The sequence below is a fragment of the Zootoca vivipara genome, chromosome 5 (assembly GCF_965207765.1).
Source record: "Zootoca vivipara chromosome 5, rZooViv2.hap1.1, whole genome shotgun sequence".
Lineage (NCBI taxonomy): Eukaryota > Metazoa > Chordata > Lepidosauria > Squamata > Lacertidae > Zootoca > Zootoca vivipara.
In genome coordinates, this window is record NC_142588.1 from 70,292,300 (window position 1) to 70,305,990 (window position 13,691).

At 42.1% G+C, this 13,691-nt stretch overlaps 1 protein-coding gene across 1 annotated transcript in view; it reads right to left on the bottom strand.

Moving 5' to 3' along the window:
* Nucleotides 1–9,934: 9,934 nt before the first annotated feature.
* XRN1 (5'-3' exoribonuclease 1) overlaps nt 9,935–13,691 on the bottom strand; it is a 44,383-nt gene continuing 40,626 nt past the window's right edge. The window contains exons 42-43 of the mRNA XM_035133766.3: nt 13,463–13,623; nt 9,935–13,369 (exon numbers count right to left, since the gene is read on the bottom strand). Coding sequence (XP_034989657.2) covers nt 13,076–13,369; nt 13,463–13,623 — 455 coding nt within the window. The 3' untranslated portion in view covers nt 9,935–13,075. The remainder of the gene's footprint in view (nt 13,370–13,462; nt 13,624–13,691) is intronic.

The window sequence follows — 13,691 nt, forward strand, 5'->3', positions numbered from 1 at the left end:
TGGGGTGACCATCTCTGGGTCAGATGGGATGCAGTTTTAGGGTGGGCATTAGCAGCTTTGGAAGGAGCAGGGCCACCTCCCACATGGCCCAGGGGTTTCAACATTCCATGTCATGGGTGTAAAGTAGCCACACTGCAGGACCTCCATGCTATGAAGCAACATCAGGACAAGTGCTCAGAACAAAGATCAGGAAGCTGGGCGAAGCTATATTACAACTCCCATTCTTCCTGGCCACTGGGCTAGGCTGGCTGTGGCCAATGGTTTCCCAGTCCTGCATTTGAAGTTAAGACATTATATTTGTTGCAAACACTGTTGGCCCAGATGGCTGTCACAAAGAAGTGGAAAAGACCATGCAATCCACCCCCAGCTGTAATAAACATAGCTTAGGTATTTAATTTACAACAGATTGAAGTCTACTAGCAAAGTCAGACTTACAAATAACTTCCTTTCCTAAATGAGGTATGAACACTTTCATATCAACAGGTCATAATCTCTGATTTCGACTATATTTGCTCTTCCTTGATGGCACCTTGCAAGAACAAGCAGAGACCAGACTGCAGGTCTCCACTTTGGAAACAGCCTTCACATAATAGGAACAGAAAAAAACTACATACCGGTACGTAAGTTGATTTTATAGATTTTGTCCACTTACGCTTTAAATGCTGGGAGATAGGAGTAGATCGAAATACTGCTTAAGTTATAAATAAATGGCAGGTGCTTGCTGATGTCTGTAGTTGCCCAGTTGCTTCAGTGACCTGAGAAGGGGTTGTGTGTGTAATACAGTACGCCTTCAGATTATTTTGCAGTGTGGAAAGCAATAGATAAATGTCACAGGGCCTTGTGTGTTGTGCAACTCAGCCTAGCCAATTCTGGAGAGAAGCAAGGCAGCAACTATGATACGGTGGTACCTCTGGTTACAAATTTAATTTGTTTCGGAGGTCCGTTCTTAACCTGAAACAGTTCTTAACCTGAGGTACCACTTTAGCTAATGGGGTCTCCCGCTGCCGCCGGTGTGCGATTTCTGTTCTCATCCTGGGGCAAAGTTCTTAACCCGAGGTACTACTTCCAGGTTAGCAGAGTCTGTAACCCAAAGTGTTCGTGACCCAAGGTACCACTGTATTGTCAAAGTGGTGTACAGTATTGCCCTTAAGTGAGGGGTTTTATTTATGTATTAATTCATTAATTCAGTCAATTTATATACCACTATTTTTAATATTGTACACCACCCTGGGATCTTCTGATAAACACATTACGGTACAAAACATCAATGATAGAAACATAATAAAAACATACTGTACTGACAGACAGTCTAATAATAAAATAGTCATAACAACAGTCCCCCCCCCACCGGCCATTGAATAGCCTGGGTAAAGAGAACGTTTTTGCCTGGCACGTAAAGACATGTTGTAATGGCACCAGGTGAGCCTCTCTGGGGAGAGCATTCCACATCTGGGAGCCAACAAAGAAAACACCAGTTCCTTTGCCACCCTCTGAACCTCTCTAGGATGGGGGACATAGAGATGGGCCTCAGATGACAAGTGCAGGATCTGGGTCGGTTCATGTGAGGCAAGGGGATCCTTAGGACACTGAGGTGCTGAGCTGTGTAAGGCTTTATAGGTCAACACCAGCTATTTGAGTTGAGTCCAGAAACTAATTGGCAGCCAGTGCACCTAGAGCCAGGCCTGGATTTGTGGAATGGAATTCTTTCCACATGCTTCTTTTTAAAGAGGCAGATAGAAGTATACTAGGATTGCTTTCTACGGACTCAAGATTACTACTTATACAAGATTATCAAATTCTTACTGAAGTTCTGGTTCAGTCTTCCCTGTATCAAGTTTGTAACCTAGATTCAGGGCTACTTGCTGGCAAGGATTTCACAAAGCTAGTAAAGAAAAGGACACTGCAGACATTTCTAAGGAAATAACAGCTTCATTTCTATTTCTAGTTCCCACAGCAGAAATATGTCGCTTGAGGTTTGCTTTCGAATGTACCATGGTTAGCATCAGTGTTTACCCATATTATAATGTTTCCACTTTGAGTTAAATTCAACACACTTGCTTCTCTCTCCCCCCCTCCCTCAGATAAATTCAAAACTCTCTTATTATGCCAAAGCCAAATGAGTGAAATACAGTCAGAAAGAACACAACACTTCTACTTGTGTTTTGTTCCAGACAAACCACCATGAAATCGCTATTCTTCTTACTACAAGCCTTCTCATATCCATGCCAGCTTTACTGGTGCCAGTGCTTAAGTTACAGCACAGACAGTAAAGTCATTCAAAAGTATAGTCCCAAATGTTGTTGTTGTTTAGTCGTTTAGTCGTGTCCGACTCTTCGTGACCCCATGGACCAGAGCACGCCAGGCACTCCTGTCTTGCACTGCCTCCCGCAGTTTAGTCAAACTCATGTTCGTAGCTTCGAGAACACTGTCCAACCATCTTGTCCTCTGTCGTCCCCTTCTCCTAGTGCCCTCAATCTTTCCCAACATCAGGGTCTTTTCCAAGGATTCTTCTCTTCTCATGAGGTGGCCAAAGTATTGGAGCCTCAGCTTCACGATCTGTCCTTCCAGGGAGCACTCAGGGCTGATTTCCTTCAGAATTGATAGGTTTGATCTTCTTGCAGTCCATGGGACTCTCAAGAGTCTCCTCCAGCACCATAATTCAAAAGCATCAATTCTTTGGCGATCAGCCTTCTTTATGGTCCAGCTCTCACTTCCATACATCACTACTGGGAAAACCATAGCTTTAACTATACGGACCATTGTCGGCAAGGTGATGTCTCTGCTTTTTAAGATGCTGTCTAGGTTTGTCATTGCTTTTCTCCCAAGAAGCAGGCGTCTTTTAATTTCGTGACTGCTGTCACCATCTGCAGTGATCAAGGAGCCCAAGAAAGTAAAATCTCTCACTGCCTCCATTTCTTCCCCTTCTATTTGCCAGGAGGTGATGCGACCAGTGGCCATGATCTTAGTTTTTTTGATGTTGAGCTTCAGACCATATTTTGCGCTCTCCTCTTTCACCCTCATTAAATTTTTTTTTTTAAAGAAATTTTTATTGATTTTACAAAACAAAACATACAGTATAACACTGTCCCTTCGTTTTCCCTCCACACACCGGTCCACTTCTGCCACCAGTAGGGCCCGTGTGCTTTAAGAATCAAAGGGGTCCAATTATGAATTGAGTTCTGCTTCCCCCCTCCCTCCTCCCCCCATATCCCCCCCCTGCCACTGAGAGAACAGGTAGGGAAGAGTTATGGGGATCTGCATCCCCCAACTCTTTCATAATCATATTAACAAACCTAAAAGAGAAAGAAAGAAAAAAAAAACAAAAGAAAAAACAGAAGAAAAAAATTGGGAAGAATTCAAACTTCCCAGTTCTTATTATTTTAACATCTTAATTGCGACTCCCTCGGTGGTCTTCCTCATGGTTTTCCAACAAAATCTGATTACTTGTGGCGAATTTTCCAACTCAGTTTCAAATCTTAATCTTATAATATTCACTCAATCCTCCTCCTTTTTCATGCTGTTCCCCCACAGGTCCCCTCCTGCCACAAGAGGTACCTGCAGGGGAACAGCACTTCCAAGGTTCCATTTCCTCCTCACCCATCTGGGCACCCCCTGCCACTGAGTGCCTCAGAATAAGAAGAGGAGGGTGGGCAGCTTTCTGCCTAAACACCTCACTTAACCTGCAATAATTTACAATCACTTAAAAGTTCTTTCCCAGCCATTCTTATACTCCCTTAAGGAAACATAACTTTTTTTCCCTTTCTTTTTTGCATTCCATTTCCTCTCCCCAAGTCTTTTTCCCCCAATTGGTTCAGCGTTTCCATTGTCAAGCCAAGATTTCGAAAACCGTCTTTCAGAGACCAAAACAATACCTTTTAACTAAAGTTTTTACCCCACACCCATTCTTTCCCAAATCCATCTCCAGACCTTTGCCCCCCTCTGCCCCTGTCCTTCCCATCCCACAAAAACCCCACTCCACATTTTAACCCTTCCAGGATCTTCAATTCCATTAGACTTTAAGTCCCTTTGTCTCTCATCTTCTTGTTCTACTTGTTTTTCTCCCTTTTGGAGGTCATCTTTTGCTTCATCCCAAACAAATTTGTCATAGTCCAAGTCCTCTTCAAATTGTTTCTTATCACCCACAGTCTCAGAGTCAATAATCTCCAAATTTGAATTAACCTCTAAGTCCTGGACTTGGACTTCAATCTCAACTGGTGGTGAGTTGGGATGTTGCCGTTCCTTGTAAAAATCTTCCCATGACAGCAAGTAGTTCAGCACAGTCTCCTGGAAGGCTCGAGAAAGTTTTGTTTTCATACCTCTCGTAACCGCAGATAAACAGGGTGTAGGGAACAATGGGTACTGGAAAATTCCTTTCTCAGACGATCGACTCCATTTTAGCTGTTCTTTTTCTTAGTTCTTAACTCAGTCCCAAATCCATTCTTACTTCCAATTTAAATAATTCTTTGACAATTTCAAACAATTTTTCCTATTCACAGCAGTGCAATCAATCCACCCGGTCTTTTGACAGTTTGACAGCTTTTGACAGCTGTCAAAACGCTCTTCCCTTTAATACCGCTGTACCTCAAGGGGTGCCGGACTCAGGGGCTGAGATGGTTCCAAAAAGTCTTTTTTCCCTCTCGGGTCCACAGTTTCAAATTCTTTTGTTATTCGGCTTAGGATTTTTTTTTCCAAACGCCTCCCAGTTTCCCATTAGGAAGAGACCGGCTTCCGTTTCTTTCAAGTCTCTCCTATTTTCCAATCAGCAAATTTAAGGTCCAAATCAAAGTTCCACTTACTTCTTTAGGAATCTTTAGTTTCAAATCGGAAGAATCCGCCGCTTGCCGGGTCAGGACTCGGAGCTTCGCTTCCCGGAGGCAAGATGTGGCCCAAAATGTCTCCCGCGGTTCAACCCCGCCGGCTCACGATCGCTCTATTGAGCTCTCGGGCGGCGGGGGATCCGCCAAACGGAGCGGCCGCTGGGCTCCTGAGTCATCGGAACTCTCGATCCGATGTTTTTACGGGGAGTCCGCTCGCTCTGCGGACTTCCCCCCCCTCCGAGAAGCCAGGGACCTCGGCACGCGAAAGTCCCTGCGTCCTTCTCACCGCCGCGACGAACCGGAAGTCCTCTTTCACCCTCATTAAAAGGTTCTTTAATTCCTCCTCGCTTTCTGCCATCAAGGTTGTGTCATCTGCATATCTGAGGTTGTTGATATTTTTCCTCCCGGCAATCTTAATTCCGGCTTGGGATTCATCTAGTCCAGCCTTTCGCATGATGAATTCTGCATATAAGTTAAATAAGCAGGGAGACAATATACAACCTTGTCGTACTCCTTTCCCAATTTTGAACCAATCAGTTGTTCCATATCCAGTTCTAACTGTAGCTTCTTGTCCCACATAGAGATTTCTCAGGAGACAGATGAGGTGATCAGGCACTCCCATTTCTTTAAGAACTTGCCAAAGTTTGCTGTGGTCGACACAGTCAAAGGCTTTTGCATAGTCAATGAAGCAGAAGTAGACGTTTTTCTGGAACTCTCTAGCTTTCTCCATAATCCAGCGCATGTTTGCTATTTGGTCTCTGGTTCCTCTGCCCTTTCGAAATCCAGCTTGCACTTCTGGGAGTTCTCGGTCCACATACTGCTTAAGCCTGCCTTGTAGAATTTTAAGCATAACCTTGCTAGCGTGTGAAATGAGCGCAATTGTGCGGTAGTTGGAGCATTCTTTGGCACTGCCCTTCTTTGGAATTGGGATGTAGACTGATCTTCTCCAATCCTCTGGCCATTGCTGAGTTTTCCAAACTTGCTGGCATATTGGGTGTAGCACCTTAACAGCATCATCTTTTAAAATTTTAAATAGTTCAGCTGGAATATCATCACTTCCACTGGCCTTGTTATTAGCAGTGCTTTCTAAGGCCCATTTTACTTCTCTCTCCAAGATGTCTGGCTCAAGGTCAGCAACCACACTACCTGGGGTGTACGAGACCTCCATATCTTTCTGGTATAATTCCTCTGTGTATTCCTGCCACCTCTTCTTGATGTCTTCTGCTTCTGTTAGGTCCTTACCACTTTTGTCCTTGATTATGGTAATCTTTGTACAAAATGTCCCTTTCATGTCTCCAATTTTCTTGAACAGATCTCTGGTTTTCCCCATTCTATTGTTTTCCTCTATTTCTTTGCATTGCTAATTTAAGAAGACCCTCTTGTCTCTCCTTGCTGTTTTTTGGAAATCTGCATTCAGTTTCCTGTATCTTTCCCTATCTCCCTTGCATTTTGCTTGCCTCCTCTCCTCCACTATTTGTAAGGACTCGTTGGACAGCCATTTTGCTTTCTTGCATTTCCTTTTCCTTGGGATGGTTTTCGTTGCTGCCTCCTGTATAATGTTATACAGTCCCAAATGATAGTCCCAAATAACTCTTGCTATTTGACATGGGTACTTTATTTTGCAGGACACTAATTTTTCATTCATTGGAACAAATGCATCTGATGGAAAGCAACTGAATTCAGGACAACAACTGCCTCTTAGGACTTTCTCTTAGCTTCCACTGACCAATGCAAGCAATTTCAAAAGTTAGAAAGTAACTTTAGTAGCAAGTTTAATCTATAGGAATGCAGCCCTAGAATGCCCCCCCCCCTGTTCCAGACTAGCTAGGATTGCATTCCCATGGTAATCTATTCATGGTGGTATCAGTATCTAGTCTGCATGTATATTTATAGCAAACTGGAGCCAATTCATCTGTGCAGCTATGAACAGAAGCAAAGCTTATGCTTCTAAGTAGTGTAAATAGCCTTTTCCCTAGGCAGAGTCCCCATGTACTTGAACCATCCAATATAATAGCAAAGTCAGTCAAACAACCATCATATTCACCATTTCCTACACAGAGAATTTTGTTAAAGAACAAAAGCATTCCATCACAAGCAGCAGAGTTTAGCCTCGTTAACAATGAAAATGATGCTATACAAACAGCAAGCAAGCTCAGGGGTGTCACCCAATGTGGAATGTCTAATTCGTGTGACTTCTTGAGCCCTGGTGGCTCTTTCCTACTGCACTCTCTTGCTTGCAATACATTACGGCCCTGTTGGGTGATTAGCCTAAGCAAGAAAGGCTTATAAATAAATGCATCCTTATCTCCTAGCAAAAGGGTTTCCCTTCAAGGTTCAAGCAAGCCTAGTGCACCTTCACATTAAGCTAGCCTTCCCCCGGTGATTCTGCTTCCCCAAGTTCAGGTTCTCTTCCCCCCCCCCAACAAATACTCAATATCCCATACTTTTTGAGCATACTCAGTCCACATTGGCCCTTTGGTGGGGGGGGGTCCCCTTCTTTTTAACTTTTGCAAATGTCAGGGTTGCCCTTCTACAGTAATTCTGTTCACTACAGCAACTGTACGCGGGTGGCGCTGTGGTCTAAACCACAGAGCCTAGGGCTTGCCAATCAGAAGGTCGGTGGTTCGAATCCCCACAGTGGGGTGAGCTCCCGCTGCTCGGTCCCTGCTCCTGCCAACCTAGCAGTTCGAAAGCACATCAAAGTGCAAGTAGATAAATAGGTACCACTCTGCTGGGAAGGTAAATGGCGTTTCCATGTGCTGCTCTGGTTCACCAGAAGTGGCTTAGTCATGCTGGCCACATGACCCGGAAGCTGTACGTCTCAGCCAGTAAAGCGAGATGAGCACCACAACCCCAGAGTTGTTCGCAACTGGACCTAATGGTCAGGGGTCCCTTTACCTTTACAGCAATTGTGGAGCCAATATCTGGCAAGCATGATGAACAACAAACCTCTCCCCACCCAATCTTTACGATGTAGAAGTTAGCAAGGATGGTCCTAGTAATTGCTTGGAGATCCTGGTCACCTCCCCATGTCTAAAGATTGCAGAACCAAGGCACCTGGGGGCTGAAAACTGGCAGCTAATGTTCCCCAATAGCCTTTTCTGTTTGCTTGGTCACTGCTGCCTGAAGGTGCTCCAAACGTCTTTGCTTGAGCTACGTACTAAGCTTCCTTCCCCATCAGCTCTTACAGTAGAGGCTGCCTAACGGCACTCGAGGCAACTTCAAGCTGGAACACACCCTGCCTGGAAAATGCTGGAGTGTGCAAATGTTTGATTTGGCAACACAAATAGTAACTTTTCCCTTGTTTCCCATTAGCTCCAGTCTTGTCTCTACTCAAGTTCACTCTAAGAAGCAGTAATTACCTTTTGGTCCATCCAATCCTGTAACGGATGTTTGAACCCTTGTGTTAAGTAGCATGGCTGCAGGTATTTGTTTTAGAGTGGTCTGATGGGAAAATTTTAATCTCTACCACTTTTATCTGCCAGGGATTGAATTGGTTCCAAAATAAATAAATAAATGACTGAAACCTTTAGAAGCATTTTGAAGACCTGGAATATTATTTTAACCTTCTTACTATGTACACTGAGAGCTAGTAGGATTTAGTAGGACAGTGGAGACCATGGTTCATATCACCTCTCACCCATGAAGCTGGTTGCGATTCCTTGGACCTTCCCACAGGCTAATCTACCTAACAGGTTTGTTGTGAAGGAAAAAAATAGGGGGTGGGGACAATGTTTGCTACCTTGAATCTCTTGGAGCAAAATGGGATATCATACGACAGGCATGTCCAACAGGTAGATCGTGATCTACTGGTAGATCACTGGACGTCTGTGGTAGATCACTGGCTCCCCCCAAAGAAGCTCAGCAACTTTGGCTCCCCTAAAAAAAGCCCTGAAGCCCCCCAAACAGGGCTTTCCTTCCTAAAAAAAAGCTCAACCTCAACCTGAACCCCCCAAAAGGGGGTAGATCACTGCCAGTTTTTAACTCTGTGAGTAGATCGCAGTCTCTTGGAAGTTGGCAACCCCTGTGCTAGACAGTTGAGAACATTACTGTATTACAGGGGGTTGGACTGGATGACCCTTGGGGTCCCCACCAACTCTACAATTCTGATTCTTTCAGTTGCAAAACAATTAACTAAAACAGCATCTGAACACAGTGACATTAGTGTATCATGAACTACAGAAGTAACTCAACTGCCTTTGCAGATAAATGAAACTTTGTTACATACTGCCTTCCAAACACATACAGTTTTCCCCCAAGAGCACACTCTTAGGCAAACTCAAACCTGAGATATTGTGTACTCTGGATTCACTCCGAAGCAATAAATGTATATTTCAGTATGAACCACTGAGGAAACATTATGGTCAAAATAGCAATTCAAAGTTTTATTATCTGCAATGGGGTGTTGTTACTTTTATCTTCTGCCTTGCAATATACACTGCGCGCGTACGCACACACAGTGTTAAAATCTGCAGTTTTTGATAGTCCTATCTTTGCACTTTTTGGTGTTGGTCAGGAGACGTTACTCTTTGTTCAGGCTACAAATATGTTGACAATATGTAGTAAATTAAATGATTTCAGAGGTGTTTTTACAGAGCACTTATAGTATTTTAAACATTTACTAAGCATTTGGACAGAAAGGTGATCGCATGCATTCCAGCTTCCACCTGATATATCTGATTTGGGGCATTAAATACTGGATTAGTCAAATTGCAAATAGCATAGCCTGAATCCAGCCCTTCTCTCTCCCTCCTGGGGCTGCGTCCATAAACTGCTCTTGCGCATACAAGCCCTGCATACTCAGACCATGTCCATTTGTTTGCCCTAACATTGGTCACATTTCGAGTGGCAATTCAAGGCATATTATCCCCACTCTCTCTTACATTTCTCCTACAAGGAAGCAATTTTAGTGTGAATGAACTGAATTGTACCTCTCCTGCCACTCTAGAAAACAAATGGCCAATCTTAACCTTAATCCAAGATTGCATCATGACTATGAAAACAAATGGACATTAAGAACAAATTACCACAAATCCCCACAACCAAATAGAACATGCAGTTTAAGACATGCCTGACATCTTTCTTCCAATGAGAAATAAACATACCGAAACTCAAAATTTTAGTTCACATTTTTATTCCAAGCAGACAAGGCCAAGTCTTTTATAAAATTATTGTATTAAAGTTCTCCAGAGTATTTAATCCATATGATTTATTCCTTCCTGGTATATTGTACATTTATATTTAAAAATACTTTTGCACAGCTACATGCTAGAATTCTGAAATGCACAACACTATACACAAAAATACACTCCATATTAATCATGCCAGTTTTAAACATTTCACTTTGGCAGATAGACAAAAGTTCTTTTTTAAAAAGAAACTATAAAAATGTGCACAAAAAGTCTTCCCTTTCAGATTTTAATAAAATACTGCTCTGTACAAGATCTTAATGAAAATTTCCAGCATTTACAAAATACATTTGAGAGAAATAAGCCATATAACTTTATTTAAAAACAAACAAGCAAAAATTCTATAAGCCAATTATTTATGTTTTAGATATTAATGTATCTAAAAACTGGGCAGTGGATATAAAGAAACTGATACTAATACTGCAGATTAACAGAGAGAATAGAAAACAGTGAAACAGGTACAATGATAAGTATAGATGGGAACCAGGCTGATGAAAATTTGATGGGCATTTTTATTAGAATGGAAAACAAAGAATCCCTGTTCAATAGGTAACAACAAACAAGAGAATTTTGCTGGTTCTGAGACACACATAAATCTTCAGGGTGTCTATTTCTATTATGCTGGCAGCAGGGTCCATAAAAAGTCTTACAGAATTTAGCATGTTAGAAGCAATTCCAGTGCCCGGATTAAGGGTCTGGTAACCATATAAATCCCAAAGATGTAAACAAATTAAAAATTTATGTTGTTTAAGAGACACAATAGTAAAAGAAATCAATTCTCTCCCATGGGAGTCCACCTTATTCATTCTCTAGAGACTGAAGTCAAGTTATCAGGCAATACGATCTGAGAAAATCATTTAAACTCTACAAGTGAGAACAGTATGACAGACCTTGTCAAGGGAAATATGGCCAGACTGTCCCAGGTTTAAGTGCTTTAAGTCCCCATTAAGCATGTATTTTCACTCTTAAATGGAAAGAAGTGAGGAAAGCACCTTTCACTTTAACAGGACCACTTCACATGCAGCAAAGCAAGGACACCCTAAAACAAAGAAATGCAACCCCTGCGGAGGGGAACCTCTGGCTCCAATGTACAATCGGAGGCCTTAAAGCAAGCAAGGAAAATCAGGCTTCACTTCTACCAACCAACAGTAGTAAAGTCAAAGCCTGGTGGATCATCTGTTGCAGCAGAGTTCTGCAGAACTCACTCGTCCAGCTGGTGCCATTAGCTGATAGATGGTAGAGCTGAAGCCTGCTTATCAGCTGCATGAGGAAGTCCCCCAATACCTATAGAAAACAGCTGATGGGCGTGAAGTTGAAGCCACAGGCACTTTAAAGCATTATAGAAGGCTCTTTGCAAGATCTGTGTGGTGCACTGAACATCCAATCATGTCAAATTTTGCCTCCTGCACTAGGATTTGGCCTGTGGAGCCAAAACGTTCCCCACTGCTGCACAGTACTACTAGAACATGAAAATTAATCTGCATGACAAAAATAATAATTCCATACTATATAGTTTGAAGAGTGTTACCAGGTTAGGTTTTTTTGTGCCTTGGATACAGTTAAATTTTAGATTTAAATAGCTCCATGATACATAGAAGTGGAGCTAAGATTGCATCCAGGGTACTGTTGCAACATTATTTTCCTATAAAGAGGTTAATCCAGGCATCCCCAAACTGCGGCCCTCCAGATGTTTTGCCCTACAACTCCCATGATCCCTAGCTAACAGGACCCGTGGTCAGGGATGATGGGAATTGTAGAGCAAAACATCTGGAGGGCCGAAGTTTGGGGATGCCTAGGTTAATCTATGTTATTTGAGACAGGGGGTGGGGGAGTAATGTGTGACCCACAACAGCTTAGCTAGTTTCTCTTTTAAGAAATTATGGCATTCAAAAAGTAAGTGATAAACAGTATCCTTCAGGCTAGTATTTTACATATCTCAGATTATGAAACATGAATTTGTGCTGAAGAAGAAGTAGAGCATAGGAAGACAGCACAGTAGAACTAAAACAGCACAGCAGAATGAAGACAATGTTTGAGTCTGAATACGAATTAGACTGGGTTGTCTTCTAGCTTACACATATACTAATTTGGAATATTTGGGAAGATTCACCATTATTTCTGAACTGTACTATTTAAGGAATCATGCTTTGGTTATACCAGATCCAAGGAGTAAATACTATTTCAGAACAATGAAATGCTCTGTTGTGGAGGCTGCACGTTAGTAGAGAAGCGTACAGGAGTCATTCCCAAAACTACAACTTGTTACAGTGATGAGGTACCTCCTATTCTGTAAAAAGGGGGAAACCAACATGGTGTTCTTCAGATGTTGTTAGACTGCAGTTCCCATCATCTCTCACCATTGGCCATGCTGGCTGGGGCTAATAGAAGCTGGAGTCCAGCAACATTTTGAAACAACAACATTTTGTCTACTCCTGCTGCAAACCCCTGAAGCATTTATTTGCTCTGGCTTCCTCTGTCAGTGGCTCATTCGTGGTGGCATTTAGTTAAAGACAGTTTATTACAATAGTCCAAGTTATTAAGCTGCTTTGGCATAACTCCTGGAAATGAACCTTACATAAAGTCAACTGGCAATGCCACAATAGTTAAAATCTATGCACACTGTATCAGATCAAAAAACCTGAAAAATCTAAAAATAAAGTATACCAGTTACATATAAATTGCTTTTAGAAGTTATTATATCATTAAAAACAAGACATCAAGAATTATACTTTGCATTCGTTGAGGACTTTTATATCTTGGTTTAAACAAAGCTATTCTCAATTAAGACGGCCAAGTCAGTATTATTGCTCCTCTCTTGGGACAGTACACAAACCCCACTTTTCAGACTGAGGCATGATGGACAGGGTTGTTACTTTAACTCAAGAGTTTCTTGTGTTTTACATCAGGTTAAATCAAGCTCTTCAGTGAACATAATTGTTTTCATTGTGACTAACAGAAAATATTTACAGTCCAAAACAGCTTTCAAATTGGTATTATGCTTACATTTTTTAAATTATATTTATTGGTTTTATAATACTAAGGAAATGTAAAGTAATCCATGACCCATACTTATTCTGAAGATTTGGGTGCACCAAAATTGACAGCCAATTTTCTGGGCTTTCGCTTAGTAGACACATTTGGTGCTGATTTCTTACGAGATGCAACTGAGCCTGGAGGAGCCATTTTCTCTTGGAAAGATGGAGCAGCTTGATGAGATCTTAAATGTTCTGAAGAAGCATCCTGTGGGTTCATTTTTGTAGTGTCGATGCTTGACTGTTCATTCTTTAACTGCACATTTTGAAGAGAACCTGGGAACTCCTTTGGCTCAACATTAGTCTTGCTGGCAACCCTTTTCTTAGTTACCTTTAAAAAAAAGAGTTTTAGTTTTCTAACATGTGAGAAGCATATGTAATTTGTGTGTGTGTGTGTGTGTGTGTAGCTGCTGTCAGATCTTACCTGCAAGGGTATAAACTGATTGTGTGCACCAGCTGGTACAGTGCCTGCAAAAGGCATATTCCCAGGATAGGAACCAGGAAAGTAAGGTTTCCCATGGACTGGAACTGGTGCGCCCCATGGCACTGGGCCAAACGCATGAGGTGGTGAAGGAAACAAATTAGCTGTGAAAACAATAAGCTCGTTTTAGAATCCAGTATTAACTAAGAAAAATGGGTAGCTACTCTTTCAA